General features: G+C 41.9%; 1 protein-coding gene across 3 annotated transcripts in view; it reads left to right on the top strand.

The window, feature by feature from the left end:
* march8 (membrane associated ring-CH-type finger 8) overlaps positions 1-18,852 on the top strand; it is an 81,429-nt gene that overhangs the window by 18,125 nt on the left and 44,452 nt on the right. For all 3 annotated transcript variants that reach the window (XM_022763525.1, XM_022763526.1, XM_022763527.1), the window contains exon 2: positions 1,666-1,862. In XM_022763525.1, the coding sequence (XP_022619246.1) occupies positions 1,767-1,862 (96 nt within the window). In that variant the 5' untranslated portion in view covers positions 1,666-1,766. The remainder of the gene's footprint in view (positions 1-1,665; positions 1,863-18,852) is intronic.

Genomic DNA, 18,852 nt, shown 5'->3' on the forward strand with positions numbered 1-18,852 from the left:
AGACAAATCTGTAAAGAAAGACATGATCTACATATTTTTAAATTTGTAGCCCATAGTTAACATTAGCTAACTATCTCCATGGCAATAATGTGCTTCATGTTTACAGCCCCAAATTAATGGAACTGCAATTCCAAAAATTAAAGCATGAATTAAAGGATAGACAAAGAATGATAATGACAAGGAATGACAGAATCTATTAATATTAACTTGAAACAATTTGAAAATGTCGACGAGGGTGTGTGCATGTGTGCGTGCGCACGTAGATGTGTGTTTGCGTCCTTAGTATGATCCTCTACCGCTGTGCCCGCCAGCTGTTGCATGAGAGGCTGATATGTGTGTGTTTGTGAGATCATATGAGCCTAATCACCTCTTCCTCTTGATAAATACTTACCAGAGACAGTGTGGTGATTAACTAAAGTGGCAGCTCTGGATATGCTGGTCTGTTTCACACACCCTCCCCTGCCATCAATGCTGGTTTCTGATTACTGGCATTTAACTGACCTCCCATCGGTCTGCTTGCTTTTTGGTTTCTTAATCCAGTCATTTTCATACTGCAGAGCTCCGGGGTTTGCTTGGCAGACGTGTTTGCGTGCAAACACATCCACACATACACACAGTGGTAAGAAGGAGTTAAAGCTTAATTGCTGTCAGTGGCAGTACAGATGGCTGCATTAACTGAAGTTAAAATGACCCATTTGTAAAACCTCTTGTGTAACTCCCCAGGACAGCCCCATACTGCTGCTGCTTTCATAACTCTATCTGGATCTATCCGAGAACGACAGGGAACTACACAGTGTGCATCGCCCCTCCACTCTCTCTCTCTCGTGGAAATCATGATCCCGAATTTCCAGGTCTTTTGGGAAAAAAAATAATTTCTTGCGCTCATGGAATCACCTCTGTAGTGATTTATTACACACTTTGGGGATCACCTCAGTGATAATTTATTATACTCTGTGCCTGTGCTATTCTGGGACAAACTTCTGCTCTCCTGTGGAAAATCACAGGAGACAACTGTACCTTTGGTGGTTTGAGAATAGACCAAAGTTTCTTACACTATACTATAGGTCAGCACCAAGGAAAGTTCATGGGTATGTTTTTGAAGAGTTTTAATGGGTTTTAATACAATGAAAGAAAGTATCCAAAATGAACCTGGACTTCAGACTCTTTATGAATTCATTTTTGTCTGCACATTTTAATCTGTCCTTAACCTACCTGCTTGTCATTCTTTTTTTCAGCACAAACTCAGCTCAGTATAACTCTCTTAAATTGATAAAATGATGAGTCAAAGTATAAATCTGCCAAAGAACCCACAAGAGAAGAAAAACGACACAGGCGCTTGTAACAATTTACATATCTTGGTGATAATCACTCAAAATATAATTATAGAACAGTTGTGGCAGACAGCCATCAAAATTTGACTTTAATCTATTTGGGTTCTGACAAGGTCAAAGTCTACAAAATCTAGTGTCAGAAGAGGGTCAGTCAAATGATCAGCAGTGAAAACACTTGCTGCTGTACCGCTTTAGCTTTACTTCTTGTTTCTTAACATAGAGTTTCATTTCATCTCTCCAGCTTCAGTGACATGGAGGATTTTTCTAGTTTATTTGGACATGATGTTATTCCCTTGTAGCTAATCTCCATGTGTCCTCTGTGTGTCCTCTGCAGGGCGGTACGGGCGAGGTGTCGCAATTCAGACCATCATGCCCTTTGCTCTGGCAACAGGACAGGAAGTGTGTGTGTGAGCGTCCCTGGTTGGCTCTGCTGGGATGAACATGCCACTGCACCAGATCTCTGTCATCCCCCGTGATGTGACCTCATCGCGGGTGTCAGGCAGCGGGAAAGCTAAGGACAAGGACAAGCAGGTATGTGAAGAGTTAAACAGCCAGATCAGGTCACATTATGGGGTGGTTTTATCCCATAAAGTGTAATTTTTGTATCCTACATTAGCAGGGGTGAATTCTGATCTTGGCCCCACAAACTGATTTGCGGACTAATATCACACATATTTGATCATTCTGACCCAACTTTTACACGCACATGCACATGCACTATGTCGTCTGGAGGGAACGGACTAAGGATGTGTTGTGTTGTTTAATTTGGATGACTTGTTGAGACATACTCCATTATATTTAAATTGATCATTATTTACTTTTTAAATGTGAATGTAGGAATGATGAAAATACGCTATTGATGAGACTGTCTGCATACATTTATTAAAGTTGCATACATTTATTAAAGTTGCTTAATATTTAAAAGAAAATAAGATGTGTTATTCTACAAAGCATTATGGTCTTTTAAAATGACTGATTGCTACATTAACACTTAACTGCTCGTTTGCGGCTCGCTTCCTGCAGCAGTACCTCGACTTCAGAACTATTAAAGTTCCTTTTGTGTTTTGATTCCGGTGCTACGTCTTTAGATTTTTGTTTTGCTATTTTCTCAACTTTCCCTTACGGTATCTCTTTGGGACTTCTGTCTGTGTCTGCACACGACCCTTCAGTCTCATGCCCTTTTAAGGGCATTTTCGGGCGTTTACCTATGCCAATTAGGCCCAACTGGCACGCTTTCAATATACGAGGAGATTGGCATTCATCAATCTAAGAACAAAGGTGTGCACAATTCTACGGTTTAAGAACACATTCATGAATCTGACATAGAGTTTTCTTAAGAACTTTCTTAAGAATTTAAGAAAGAATTTAAGAAAATACTTAAGATATTGGTGAATGAGGCCCATTGAATATTTCCATTTCAGCACCACATTAAGTTATTCTCTCCTTACTTTCATACATACACCCACAGGAAGGAATTTTTGCCAGATGCCTTAAGAACTTCAATATCATGTATGTTCCTTTTATTATTTATTGTGTCCGTATTTTTAAACTTGGGTTAACAGTGTGAAATTTTTATTTATAAAACAGTTTGCTGCAAAAAAAAAAAAAAAAAAACGGAAATATAAACCTACTGAATGCACTGAAGATTGGTGGGAATATCAGCTAGATGTCAGACAAAAGCAAATGGGTTTGAATTCTAAATGACAAAAGTCTAACATTGTCACGGTGGTGAGAAAGTCACCCCAGGTGTGCCATAGTTTTTCATCAGAGAGCAATCAGAAAGTTATTTTTTTAATCCCAGGGGTGTCAATCCCAACACAGCAAGATAAAGTCTGCATTACAACGTTTCTCTCATTTCTGCACTGCCTGTGGGTTGAGCAGAGGTTTTGCATCTAATGAGATTGGTCAAAGTCTGGTCTGCTTTTCCATTTGTGCCTAAAACTGCCTGTGGGCCATCTGGTTTTGCAGTTACTGTATGTGGTCAACTTGTAAAGGTGCATAATTCATGGTGATGGATTTATTCATGATAGTTTGTAAATTGTCGTCTACTTCAAATGTACAAAATGAATCAGTAAAATCACCAGTTTAGGGCACTTTTGTATTATCTCTGTAGGTTTTTTTTTTATAAGATATCTAGTTTTCACACAAAAATCTGAAATTTGGAAACACTGAGATCTATCAAAATTAAGGCCTGAACCAATCCATCTGGTCGCTGCTCATACAGAAGAGAATTAGTGCCACATCTGAAATGCTCATCTGAGCCTCTCACAGATTTTGACTCTTGTCTCTGAATTTTTTTCATTATGAATTACTAGGATTTTTTTTTATGTCTGAGGTAGTTATCACGTTTTATTTGTTAGTATTGAAAAAAAAATCAGGTGAAAGATTTACATTTACAGTTATATTTACTCATTTGGTAGACGCTTTTATCGAAAGCGACTCCCAAGTGAGGAACAACGTTCAAGCTTCAGTACAATAGGAGACCTTGGAGTAAGCAGTAAGTATTAAATCTACTTTAAGACAACTAGACAAAGTGCAAGGAGATCAGGTAACATGTCTTAACAGGCACACTAATTGTTTGGATGTTAGAGGTGTTAGGAGAGGAGGTGTTCAAAAGATTCTTGAAGATAGAGAGGGACGCCCCTGCTCTGATAGCATTTGGTAGCTTGTTCCACCATCGGGGGAACCACAGACGAGAATGGTCTGGACTGTGACTGCCTCGTGTGCAGGGATGTCAATGCCTGACAGCATTCCCTGGTAGAACGCAGTGTCAGAACAGGAGCGCCTCTATGATCAAGTTCAAGTAGATGGGTGCAGACCCAGAAGTCAATCCTGAAGGCAAACATTGACTGGAATTTGATTCTGGCGGCCATGGATAGCCAGTGGAGGTCAATGAGCAGCGGAGTGACATGTGCCCTTTTAGGGTGATCGAAAACCAGACATGCCGCCGCATTCTGGATGATGTGCAAGTGTTTCACGGTGCATGAAAGCAGGCCTGCTAGAAGGCCGTTGCAGTAGTCGATGCGAGAGATAACCATGACCTCTACCGAGAGTTAGGGTGGCATACGGAGTCGGGTAAGGACAAATTTTTCTTATGTTGTATAATGCAAAGCTGCACGTCCGGGAGACAGATGCTACATTGACTGAGGAGGATAGCTGTTCATCAATCATGACACCCAGGTTTCTTTCAACCTTGGTTGGGGTGAGAGATGAAGAGGTAATTTTTAATGTTGATATTGCGATGGAGACATTGATTGGCAGTCTCGGACCATGACTAAATTCTGTTCTCAGTCTCACACATATCGCTTATCAATCTTTACTTTCCCTTTCTATTTCTGTTCTCCAGCACCAACAAACACCGCAGTGAAGTGCTCTCAGAGTGCAGTTGCTTTTTTGAGCTCTGGAACAAAGGGAGGTGCTGAGACAATATGTCCATGGTCTGCCCTCTCTCCTCGGCCTCATTAGATCACAATAGAGCCTGGGTGCTAAGTGCAGCAGCACAGGTGTTCTTAAGAGGCTTCTTCATGCTGCATATGGCGCCGTGTTTCAGCCTCCCTGTACTGTGCAAGTGATAGTACACACAAGCTGTAAATTGGCACCAACATATGTTTTTTTACTTACACACACACCTCACTGATGATTAATTTGCTATCCTTATCTGTACTCACTGTGGAACTCCAAATCATGCCTTGTCATTGCAGAAAGTAAACTTGGATTAGTTCCAAAATTGGTTTCACATCCTGCTGTTAAATAAAGATGTGGGTTTGTTTGGATACCTTTGGTACAATGCATGCTTAACAGGATAGTCCTAGTCTGTCATAACAAGGTTATCTTTGTTTGCTGGGGAATGGAAATGAAACTGTAAGCTTTCCAATGTCTGGGGGGGGGGGCAAAAGTGTAAGGATCTAGCCCTGCGTCTCTGTGCTCAGCATCACTCTGTACCTCTGTCTGTCTCCTGCTGGCTAAGCCTCCTTTTTCCCCCCTAAAAATAAGTGGATAAACAGTTGCAATTCCCATCCTCCCTGTGGGACCATCAGCAGAATGGAGAAACAGAATGGAGGGGAAAAAGGAGAGGGAGAACGGCAAGCGTTTACTTTGAATGCTGATCAGCTTCAGGGTCCTGGAAGTGTGTGTGTGTGTGTGTGTGCATGTGTGCGCGCCCAGAGCTTAGTCACAGAGCACAGGCCCATCTGGCCCTCTTAGACAACACAACTGGTCTTTTAGCGCCTCAAGAAAAAAAAACAGAACTTTCCTCTACTTAGAATTCAGAGTTAGTCAGCTGCTCCTTTAGAGACCAACACTTCTTTAACTGTTGCTGGCCCCTCCCTGGCCTCTCTCCTCCACTCAAGTTCATTTGTCTTCTTTAAAATCCTCTTTGGATATGTGCTTGTGGGCATTGTGTCCATGTGCTGTGGTCCTTCACTTGAGAACTCATATTTGGGTAGATAAATTGAAGTTTAAGAAACATTTTTACTTCCTGCAAAAAAAAGAAAAGAGAAGAAAAGAAAAATTCCCTTATAGTTCTCAGCCTTGGCAAATAATACGGTCAGATTTGTTTGAGTCTGGGGTTTTTGATAAGAAGTGCAGCGAATGGATTATGCATGAGTTGACAATAAAGTAAGCTCTGGCACAGGTTGGCAGGTAGGGGAGGAGAAAAACCAAACTCGCTTTGCTGTTTGAGATTTATAAGTCACGTGGTGTGTCTGGGGAAATGCATACAGTGTTTGTTTATTGATTGTTGTATCTCTTCAACATCATCTACAATGTCACTCGCTGCCATTTTTACTGTAAGTTATTTAAATAAGCAGCATGTGATTACATCCAGCAAAATATAGCAAAGCTTCAGTGGACACAGCTGTAGCTTTCATTTTCACAGTCACACATTCGTTCGTGCTAGTCTTATATTTAGCAGCGTATCTTTGTGACTGTGCACAAACGGAACACTGTGATACTCGATATCCGCCCTTTTGATGCTGCATGTATTTTTTATGAAAGCACAGAGTGCTGGGAGCTTTGTCCTTCAATAAGAGTGTGTCAGAGTCAAGGACAGAGAAGACTCCCTGTCGGTGCTCTGATGTTTGGCGGTTTGATAACAGTCGCTGCTGCAGTGCTCCTGGGCTCTGATGGAGCATAGCTGGGCTTTGTAGGGACCAACATCAAACACTGACCGCCCCAGCAGAAACTTCCAACACAGCCTCCAGGCTAGACAGGAAGTGTTTAATGGGCTTGTCTTTGCTTATTTAACTAAGCACTTTTAGCATATTGACAAAACTTGTTTTTGTTCCTTGAATGTCCTACTGTTTGTTCACCAATTGAAACAGCATCCTCACATTTTTGATGTACTTGAAGCAGTTTGGCTGCAATGGTACATAGAACCCAGCACTTTAAAATCCCGCTCAAACACTGTTCGATTAAATTCTACAAATGTGTTTAGAAAATATTTGAAAATATATTTCTCAGACCCGGGGCAAGGAAACATTTTCCAAACATTTGGTGGATCTAAACTGTCCAAATCAGTCCATTCCAGATTGCAGTGCCCAGGGCCTTGCAAATGGAAATATGATAAAATGATAATTGCCCAGAAAGCCTTGGGGCTGGGTAAACTAGCATGAAATGCTGAATTATCAGGAAAAGAGTGTTGACATGTTGTGTGACTTGAGTATAGAAGGAGTCAACTCAAGGTGGTCACATCTAGTTGGAAGCAGAGGATGTGATCGGTTTATCGTGCATGCTTCGGCTATATCTGTGTTTCCTCTGGGATGTACACTGGTGCACAAATTATCTCCCTCTGACACACACACACACACACACACACACACACACACACACACACACACAGTATGCACACTTACTGTACATGTGTTAATCATATTGAGGTTACACAAATGTAGACGTGCACATATTGTCTCACACATGCATATAAACATGCATACACAAGCACACCACCCTGTGTAGGTGTTCTGAGGCCAAACCGGTGCTGCAGCCTGTCTATAAAGCAGAGGCTGGAGAGAGAAGATAACACAGGCGGAATGGGATTCTCTCTATTCTGGCAGCAGTATTCATAAAGGTATGAATGTTGTGTGTCAGCAAACTAACCTACTTTATATACGTCACTCATGGAATTCAGAAGGAAACTCAGTAAACATCCCGCCTTAAGATGCTGACATACAGAAAACACAAAATCATTACTGACTGCTTGTGTATGTGTTCTGGTAGTTTTTAAGAAATTTGTTCTTTTTTTATTCACATTTTAGTCCATTTAAAGTCAGAACATATCCAAAATGTTCCCATAGCCCAAACATACTGTGTGACTCCACAAAAAAACCCCAAAGATATTCAATTTACAATGATATGTAACAGAGAAAAGCAGCAAATTCTCAAATGAGAATCTGAAACCACTAAACCACATTTTTGCTTGACAAATGACTCTTTGATTAATCCACTCATAGTTTCATCACCAACTTGCATGATTCACTACCAGTATATCTCTCTCTGTCTCACTATCTGAGTCTGTCTTTCTGCAAACACATGAGCATGAGCATGAGGATGGGGATGTGTGCTCAGGTTGCAGGTACACACACACACACACACACACACACACACAGCATGCCAGCACCTGGTGTTTTTAACACAAGACTCCTGTTGGACCTGGCTGTGCCAGGCCACTTAATTAAATGTGGAGGGGTTGACATGATGGCCAGGCCTTTGAGGGCCTTGACTGCGGAGTGAAAGGACTTTACTTCACTTTGTTAAAGATTTCATTTCATTAGCTGCTGTGATGGCTCCAACGGGTTATTTTACTATTCTTTTGATAACTGTGTCACTCTGTGCTATATTAAGTTTTATATATGAGATTACAGCTGACCCATGGCAGCAGAAAATAAGCTTTGAGAGGAATGGCAAGAAATAATTACAGTCCCCTAATCTGCCCTGTGTGCTACTAGACATGGTATAATGTATGATACAGAGTTGAAGGAGGGTTTGCTTTGTCTCCAGTGTGAGGAGGTGCATTCTTTTATGTGTGTATCAGCTCTTGGTTGGAGAAGAGCAGCTATTAGCAGAGAGAGACATTCAGAAGTGACGATATCTTCTAATTAACCACTTCCCCGTCACCTTTCTCTAGGTCTCACAGACACACACGCACACACACAAATATAGACACACTTTCAACATTTCAAAATGAACGCTTTACTGTTAAGACTTAGCAAGTAAATCTATCTATATGTTAAGCTGCTTGCTCATGTTCTTTGGAAAAACACATTTTCAAATGATAATCTCATGATTTGCATATTATGTGGGCTGTTGTATAATCTAATTCAACAGATGTATAGCTATTAACCTACTAACCTGTGGAAATTTGTTCAGCGTGTCACACACTACAGGAACAGAAAGTGCGCCTGAACCCAAAAGAGCTCTCCGCAGTGAAAGCCACCAATTTCACAAGAATAAATTTAAGGGAACCAATTTAATTTTTGCAGAAAGTTACCAAGGTACATTGCTCAGACGTTGAATGTTTCTGTGATGGGAGTGGCTGTGATCGTAGTGCACAGACACACAAGTGAAGAGCCAACATAACTAGAAAAAGTCATGCAGTCAGTCAGAGAAGAAGTTTTTCAGCAGCGGAATGATTGTGGCAGACTTCAGGCAAGGTGCAATGATGGAGTTAGTCAGGGACAGGCGGAAGATCTTTGTGACGAGCTCGTCGTCACAAAGATCTTCCACCTGTCTGCCACAATCATTCCACTGCTGAAAAAGACTGTCAACGGCAGCTTCCACGACCACCATCCACAGCGGCACCTAAACCATCTATGCGCTTTCCTCTTTGAGACACTGCTGCATCAGTTTCCGCTCTGTTCTCCGTCCAGAACTGTCTATCGCTCTTCTGTTCCATGTAAGGTGTCACCGCAGGGTGTCAGAGGACGCCATTTAATTGCCTGTGACATGCTGACTTGACTCCTGTGACTAACATGGCCCCGAACATTCAGCCACTGCCAGCCAGATCAATGGTGAAGACTCTCTGTGCTCTCCCACAGCGCCCAAATTCATCATCCCGAGAAGTGCAGATGTTTCCCTCGCTGCAGCCTGTGGTCTGGTTCTGCGGAGTCTGACGCACAATGGCTTCCTGATATATTGTGTTCATATGGAGATCACGCACCCCCGGTTGTGTAATGGTCTGATAGGACTCACATCGCTGTCATACTCCATTGTGGTGGCCAGTGTGTGGCGAGCACACAGGCACATAATTAGGCTCTTGTGCATTAAGTGAACGATAGCGGGCAGTCAGATGTTGATTTGTCACTGTAAGATATGATAATGAGATTCCCAGTTGTCGGTCATTTATAGGGGAAGTACATTTCCTGAACTCATATAGGCACAAACACACACCAGAGTCTCTTACGACAAGGCTGCATCTTATTAATGTCCAATCCCTAATTCTCTCAATGTCTTGATCCGTCTTCCTCCTCTCCCTCCTCCCACCTCCTCCTCTTTTTCTTCATCCACCATCATCCTCTCATGGTGTTATCCGGTGGCAGATTAGCATGGTTAATCTCTTGGCCTATGGATTCTCTATTGTGACCACACCATGAACTCCTCTTTGTTGCTGTCTGACTGTCTGGGGAGGCAGATGCCCAACAGCTGCAGATGTTTACTCATCTGCAGATTTTTTCACTTGTCTGTATAATATGCTATGACTGCTTATACTGTAATCCTGCTGGCATGACCTGTAGTGCACGCATAGTGGGATCAGCATTAGCCAGCGGTTGTGTATTATTTTGTTATAACAAGCTGCATTCAGGCTGAAGCACCTTACCTATGTATGAGGAAGAACTTTTTATCCATACTAGCAGCAAGCGATCAGACAAACCAGCAAGGGGTGCAACCAGGATGTTTACTTCACAGGAAAATGGTTTGAGTACACAACTAAAGCAGATTTGTCATGTCGTATTTGAAGTAAAAAGTTGGTTGATGGATGTTTACCTTTTCTTTTACCATTCCTCCATTAAATACATTCGGCTGTCTGCCCTCAACTGGCTTATTTCTGGTTATCTCCCCATGTTCCCTGATCTCAACAATTAAGGTGATAAGAACAATGTTATCATTACCAATAGGAATGATGGCCACAACTATTAAAATAAGACCCAGGTTGTAATAAACGAGGATTATCCCTTAACATGTGTGATAATACAGCAACAAAACTGCTTCTGCCTCCGTTTTCCTGTCTCTGTTTTTGTGTATGACCAGAATGACTCGGCTGTGACCTCTCGCCACTGTACTGACAGCCTTAAATGGCACAGTAGAGTAAACTGTCATTACCCTTGACTTCTTGAGGACTTTTTCTCAGGATAGAACCAAACAGGACCAGTTTAGTCCAGTAGTTTGTACTGTAGACAGAAAAGCAAACGAATGGAGGCTATAATTAGCATGTCCAGAGTTGGTCTGAGAGACCGGGATAAGAGTAGATTTAGATCCTAGATATACTTTAATTCAAAGAGCTCAGTTAAATTTAGCATGATATAATTCCAATCCTCAAGTGAAATTACTACATTACAGCGTGTCTGTGGAGGCTGTCTGTAGGTGGACATTATCCACAACATGTGTCAGCTCGGCGAACATTTTCAAAAGTTAAGGTGCAGCTAAAATCTGTGCTTTTTGCAACTAATTTAAAATGGAAAATGAAAGCAGTCCAACAGCCATTTGTAATATTTGAACAACCGGGGTTTAGAGTGATGGTGTTTAAGAGCTACTGTCATCAAGTTTTCACCGGTCACTAAGGCCAGAAACACTGCTCTATTCTTTCCCTTCTTTGCAAGCCAGAAAGAAAAACAGTCAATAGTAACAAATAGTTTGTCTGTTTTTTTTTTAAAGATGTTCTGTGCTTTTGCTCAGTGTTTTTAAATTAGTGACATTTTGATGGTTTATGCTGTTTCAGAAAATGAAAACATCAAAGCTCTAAAAGCTGCGCATTCTTTTTCATTTGCTGTTGAAGCACATCTTCAATAAGCTGAATTACTCACCCTTCCTTTTAAGTGTGCACGGTGCAGCTGTGTGATGTGGGAAACTATAGAAATCAAATGAAAGCATTGTATTGGCAGACACTATAAAATTATCTGGATAAGAATTGAGGCCATTTGTTACTATAACTGCCTGCATCCCCTCTATGTGTAAACAATACATAATTTACAACTCTAATCTATTATGAAAATTGTCTTTTCCAAATTATGATCCTCAGGGATATTTGTTGCCCACCTGTGCTGCGCTGATCGTCATCTGTGTCACTTAGTAAAAAAATATTATTACCACGTGAGATCAGTTGTGAAACATTGTCACAGGAGAGCTTGTAAAGAGCCAAATTAGCTTTCATTCCACATCATGATTCTTTCATTAATGCTTTTTTGAATCAAACGATGAGCAGATCAGTACAAATCCATCAGCTTTGTTTCTAAATCAAAGGTGAGAGCCCACTGTACACCAAGAGAATTTCACTAATGGGCAAATCTGCTACATTTTCCCTATTGTGCTTCACTAGTGGGGGAGAGTCTGTTCTTGTTATGTTGAAAAGAAAGACAGCATTCGCAAAGAGCTCCCATAGGCAGAATAAAATACCAGATGTTTGTTGCTTGTAAATGTCTGCAGCTTGAAAACCTAGTGCACATTTTAAAATCTTGCAGTCCATCTTCAGCAGAGATACAGTAACGGAGGTTTGTAAGGCTTGTTTAGAGAGATAAAACTTCCTGTATTTCCAGGTCACTTCTTGACCTTTTTATGTAAATCAGTGGCTATTACAGGTTTAGATTTCGGACAATCGTTTCCTCTTAATCATTCCATTTGTGGACTACTGGACCGGTTCAAGACAAGAGAGTAACCGATACAGATAATAGGAAGCGAGAGGCATGATGACATGTAACACGGGTCATAAGCCACTCTTGAACCCATGAAATTGTGTTCATAGTGCTCATCCTTATCCCTCCTCGGCCTGTGATGGTAAAGCTACATGAATGCACTAGTACCTGGTCTCTTGATGAGGCTTTCACTGAGCACTGCAGAGAGCAGAGGACTGCGGCCTGGCATTGACATTCACCTCCTTCTACCAAGAGGAGAAATTGAATGCAGGTAGAGCGCGCTGAACGAGCACAGAGAGAGGGGCCAGGTGCGAGAATAAAAAGATAAGGTGAAAGAGAGCACAAATTACGGTCTGTTGTAAACACCACGAAGGAAGCGAGAGCAAGAGAGGAGCATGTTGTTGCCGTAGAAACGAAGCAAAGACTGAATAAGAGTACTATTGGCAGTAGTGAAGCAGCACAGGCAGAATGTGGAGGAACAATGTCTGCTGTTCACCACAGACATGCTTCAACTTTGCTTCTGTCAGAGCTGTCAAATGTTGCATGTGTCAGGAGCGTCGTCGTTCCGCACTCAGCTGCTTCAATGACTATTCAGGTAGTGGGCTCTCTGAGGACCGATACCATCCTCCGTCTACACCTGTGTTTAGAGTCCCGTGTTGCGGATCTCAAAGCCTTTTGCAACAGCAACCTGAATCGGAAAAAAATTCTTCTCTGTGAAATCAAGGTGAAGCTTATTTGTAAGAGCAGGAGGTGTGGATACTTGCAGTCTGTCGTTTTGATTGATGTGTTTATTTGAACCCACGGCACCTGACACACGAATCCAAGGAGGCTGGCGGCCGCTCCATCATCAGTTACCTCAGGTCACGCTGCCAGGGATGACAGCAATCAGGCTGCTTCTTTTGAATGCTTGTCTGTACGAACACAACTTCTTTCTCTTCTGCTCCTATCTCTTTCAGGGCCGTGGCCTCCCTCAGGCTTGTGAATAGATTATGATGGTGCTATATGTGAAAATTTCTGAACCACTGACACAAGATGAGCATGGGGGACAATCAGGCAGAGGGAATGAGTCATCACCATGGAAACCATCTCCCAAGGACTTTGTTGAGCTACAACCTAAAGCAGCTTTGTTTTTATCTTTTTACTTCGCACCACAAGGACCTCTTTTATAGGTTTTCAAGGACCAGACCCCCTTTCTAAACCACCATTATCCAGTTTAAGGTTAACAAACTCAATTTGACTACAATTATTGTTTTGGCACACACACAGAGAAGCGCACACACTGCTTATATTAGCACTAATGTTCAGGAATGCTTTGTACACACTTACATATGTGTTTGTTTCTGTGCTGTCTACCAAACTAGTTGAGGCCTGGACTGCAGTTGCTCAGTATCACGGAAATACAGTTGGGTGTGTGGTGGGGGGGGGGGTTGTTTGGATGTTTATGTTTATGTAAGAGAACATATTTGTCTCTTCACTCTGAGGTTGCTGTCGCATTATGAATCTGTTAAAGCGGCGCATATTGAGCAACATCCTCAAAGCACATATGCAGGCAGGCGTGACGAGTGAAAATGTGGGCAAACTGCTGCCTGTCGAGGGCACTTAAGTCTTGTCTGTGTTTTTCTTTGCATTTGCTTATTTTAAATTGTACGTTTGTGGGATTCGACAGAGATGACAGTCATCTTGACTCGTTGACGCACAGACACAGAGTCTGCTGTGTTTCAGGCTGACACCAGGAAGTGTGCAGATCTGGGCAAGGGAAAAAGGTTTTTCTCTTGGATAGGCAGCAAACCTGTTGAGCGTACACACAGTGCACAAGTGTATATGTGTGTGTGTGTGTGTATCATCCAACTTGCACACATACACATAGAAACGAATCCAGCCACATGACTGAAAGCTGAGACGACTACGCTATGATAGACAAAGATGTGATGACACAGAACTGAGCCAGGACAAAGGTGTTTTGCTGGTGGAAGAGGATCTGATGCATTGCTCCTATTGACCACTCGAAGCACTCTGACTGAATACAAAACATATAGACGGCCTCTGATCTCCCAGTGAGCTGGATCACTCCGCTGAACAAACAGCTGAAACTCTAGCTGCAAAAAAGGGGCACTTTGTATGATTTAGGAGAATGTTTCCATAAAATGTTTTCACTGTTCTTTTCTCAAGGACATTAGATATCTTTGTAGTTAGCTGGTTGATCCCTCACAACTCCAAAGGCATGCTTATCTAAGAGGAACGGATATGTAATCATCACATAATGATTTACTGTGAAAGGGTAATAATGTATTTTTTGTTTTTGAGTTTGGAACAGTCAGTTTACGTTTTAGCATGAAAAGTCATTCCTGTGTCCACTGACTTCACTGTACAACACTGTTGACTAAAGGCTGAAATGAAGGAGCTCTAAATTTTAAGGAAAGGTTGTTGAATTTGTCGTAAGGCCTCGAGTGTGATGAAAGAGGGAGGAGTGTGAAAATTGTCAACGCACACCTACAGGCCACATGCATTTGTTTTGTCATTGTCATTTACATCTTTGCATGACTACTGCACTGCAATCTACAGTATATCGCTCTTGACTGAGGTAACTGGGACACTTATTGAGCCTGATGCCATCACTGCTCTATTCGCCATCCCTCAGTTGTCTTTGCCTAGACTCCAAGGGGATCTGACAGCTTGTGTGACATTATTGGCTAGATGCCTAATTTTGAGGAGATAGAAATCACCAACACCACCCTCTCACACTCTGTGGATAAAATAAATTTTCAATAATTTACATCTTGAATAAATCTGACATTGAAAGGTTCTTCCAAGAAATTAAGGGAGCTTTTCTTTGCCTATGCAGATAAAATTATCCTAGAATAAGATCTCATTTTATTGTATTGACTTCTTATCTGTATTTATTTTACTGTGACCAGAAGGGTGAGGCTGTTGTGTTCACTATAATATGTGAAATGAGGCCGAGCTGATTATTAGTTTTGTGTCTAAGCGATGAGCTGTCTGTGTTTTTTATGTTGTTGTATGTTAAAAAAGTGTTCATTAAAGAAAAAATAATAGAGGGAGGGTGGAACAAGCAGTGGAGAATTGCTTTAAAAGCCAGAAGATGTCATCAGGAAAGTATCACCATCTGCTCCCTCTTTGAGAGTTGATTTCAGTCCCATTTCATGTGGAAATGGAGCTCTTTACCAGTGATATTTGCTTAAAGCTGTCGGTACACACACGCAGGGCAGACCGGGCAAATATTGACAAGGTGGAGTGAGATTGGAGCAGTGATTGGAAGGAGGTTTAAGTAAATGGAACGCTGATGGAAAATGTAGATGAAGATGAAACGCAGGGAGATGAGAGAGGAGGATGGGGAACAGCAGAATACGCCTCAGATGGGAGCAGTGGGAGTTGGAAAGAGAGAAAAAGTAAAGGTTGGAGTGTGGGCCGGCTGGGAGCGATGGGATTTTAACTTCATGCTTATCACTTCAAAAGACTGGCTGTAAAATGTGGTCTGCTCCTCTCCACACCTTCCTTCATCTTTCCCTCTGTCTCTCTCCTCCTAACCCGAGGTGAAGTAGATCATTTCGGAGAATGTGAGGCCTAATAGTTACGGTTTGATATGCTGTGCAGTTTTCTTTCAGAGAGACAACCTCTATGTCCTGGGGAGCTCGTTCATTCAGCACTGCATGTAAGCCTCAGCCCTGCATTCCCCTCTACTTAATGTGAGCAGCAGCGGTCATGGAGTACAGCATTTTTGGAGTGTAACAGTTGCTGTAACAGTTCTAAACAACCCTCCAGGGGGAGAGTAGGAGTCAGTCAAAATGAGCACCATGTAAACACAGCATTGTAGTTTCAAATCTGGCTTTGTTTTGTTTCCCGCCATGATGTGCCCCTCATCCATTGTACCATCTTCATGCTGTCATGTAGTGTCATAAAAGTGATCTGAAGCAAGTCACAACAGCTTGCTGCGGCCTCATTGTGAGCCCTTCACAGCTGTGTCATGTGGCACGGAACAATCCTGCGCAATGTCGAAGGAGCTTCATCCATATGGAGAAGAAATGGGGCAAAACGTGTTGACAAGCAGTGGGCTAGTTAGCATGTGAAACCAACACCTTTTCTCTTGTCAATCAAGCAATGCGGCGGCGGTCTCAAACTTGATAACAAGGTGGAAGGGTGTGAGAGACTGTAAGCATCCGTGGAGATGGCTGAGTGGTGAGTGGGGTGCGATGTTTGAGAGTGCCGCAGAGGAGAGTAAGGGGAGGGACTCGTTCCCTTGAGGTTGAGGTCACCGTGAGGAGTGGGCTGTCACATCTCGTATATGTTGTCAATGTGACTCACAACAAAACAGGTCTGCAATTATTTTGACATACCTGAACAACATTGTATTTGTCATTGTACTGCACTGTTTCACTTTACCTGTATATGCTACTCTTATTTTGGTAAATTACAAATAATTTCCTAGTTTTCTGGAACAATTAATTTGGCAGTAATTATAGATAAAAATGGAGTTTTATTGTACAGGGTACAATTGCTACACTTCAATTAATTCCAATTAAATTCCAATTAAATGCTAAGATAGCGTAACCTCGAGTTAACATAGCGTTATGTTATCTTAGTCAGTGAGTGTGCAGCAGGTCAGTTGAATATCAATAGCACATAAATCAGTGTATGAAGAATGCATACGCTGTTCACTTTATTAGGGACATCGGTACAGTCTAATGTAATCCATTACAATTTTTCAAAAAGTTTTACTCAGTTTCTGTTGACACTGACCTATAGGTGTTCATTAAATCTGTTTTAGTACTGAGGTCATAGTGATGGTGCTACATTATACTGAGATGTGTTTCTAATATTCAGCTCTCCACATGTATGTAAATAATAGGGAGGACAAAAAATTAGTAACACCTCTTAGTATAATGTGCAACATCACCTTTAACAGTAACATCAGTAGTAAGCATATAATTGGATTTACACATTTCCTCTCTAAAAGTTGAACAATATAAGCTTTATATCTTTTCTACTTAAGCGTTAGCCCCAAGAAAAGTTATTCTGTGTTGTTTTGTAGTTGAGTTTAGGGTATGTGCAGGACCATGTCAGCAGGGGGCAGTAGAGTTGAGAGTAGCTCTCAGTCCCTCTACCCTTTCATGACCATTGCATTTAGACCTCTTAAGTGCCTTTTGATGCGCCACAACACTTAGTTTTATTTAATCTCTCCTGTCATTTTGGGTTAAACTAGATTGTGATGGATTCGAAAAGCCTGAGAGATGTCTTGAGAGATTTTGCCCTAAACGTTGACCTGTTTCCTCCACTAACTCTGTGATCTTGACTCCAATGTGCCATTTTCTGTAATTACAAGCAATTACAGCAGTTATATCCAGAATATTTTAGCTCCCTGGGTTCCCCTTCTGACTGAAATTTTGAGCTTTTGGATTTGAGCATTTTCAGGCAATCAGAATGCAAATGTACCTTTCAATGAATTGCAGGCATGTGAGAGCCAGCTTTTAAATGCAAATTGCTGCCGCTGCTGCTGCTGCTGCTGCTGCTGCTGCTGCTGCTGCTGCTGCTGCTGCTGCTGCTGCTCTGGACCACGTTTATCTGGGAGCCAAATGAGACTGGACCTTTTAAAATGGCGATTGGAAAGGTGGGTGGAGGACAGATTCATTGCTACATCCTTCATCCATCATCATTCCACAGAAGTGGGAGAGGAAGAAGGTGTGTAAATCCAAGGTTACTTGCCTCAGGTAGCTGTAGGGGAGTGAACGGTGCTGCATCCCACTGGTGTATAGAACATTAAAGCATCTAATGCTACAAACAAGCTGAGTTGGGAAGCAATGAAACTGTCTGAGGAGTTTCTGTTTACTGTTTTACTGTCTTTTTGCTCATTGGCAACACAACACACCTCTGAAGCTGTCCTCTGATGGTAGGACTTAGAGGAATTATTTATACTTCCTCTTTGTGTAGTTTGCTTTTGTCTGAGAAGATTCATGCTGCTTTCTGTTTATCTAGATCAGAGGTAAATCAGTTCAACTTTATGCCATTTCAACATTCTGGCACCGCTGTGTCTCCATAACTGTAATTAAACATGAGCTAATACCTGAGACTTTTCACTGAGGTTACTTTAACCTGCTGGCCACAGGTGAACGCATGGATGGAAGATTTAGATGCAGGAAAGGTAGCTTTGTAACCCCAGGCGTGTTTGTGTGCTAGGAGCTCCCTGCTGAGAGTTTGCATCCTACAGGGAAGCTGCTCACAACCCTGAAATCCTGATCAGATCTTTGAGTGCAGGAAAAGTAAAAGGGCAGCTGTGGTTGAAGAGGATATTATTGAATTCTGAGTGTGTGCATGTGTTTGAAATACCCTCATCAGTGTATTTGCAGTGCAGACTTGTCCACCTGTCTGGGGTCAGTAATGGGGCGCCATCTGTTTAACAGCAGGTGATGATTGATGATGTCAGAGCTAGTGGCCTAAAAGGAGCGAGGCAGGTACTGAGGAGCGGGATGTATAAGCGTTTCTTATATATATATATACATTGAGGTCATTTCTGCAGTGATGCACATGGATAGCAAAACTTCAACACGGATGATCGATCTAAAGAGTTTTTGAAGAGATGGATGGATGGAGCGTATCAGTCATATTCAAGCCGTCTTTGAAAAATCCTTCATTTGCTTTTCCTGCAAAGGCTGAAAAAGTCTGGGAAA

Source organism: Seriola dumerili, unplaced genomic scaffold (genome assembly GCF_002260705.1).
Source record: "Seriola dumerili isolate Sdu_G_001 unplaced genomic scaffold, Sdu_1.0 BDQW01000478.1, whole genome shotgun sequence".
Lineage (NCBI taxonomy): Eukaryota > Metazoa > Chordata > Actinopteri > Carangiformes > Carangidae > Seriola > Seriola dumerili.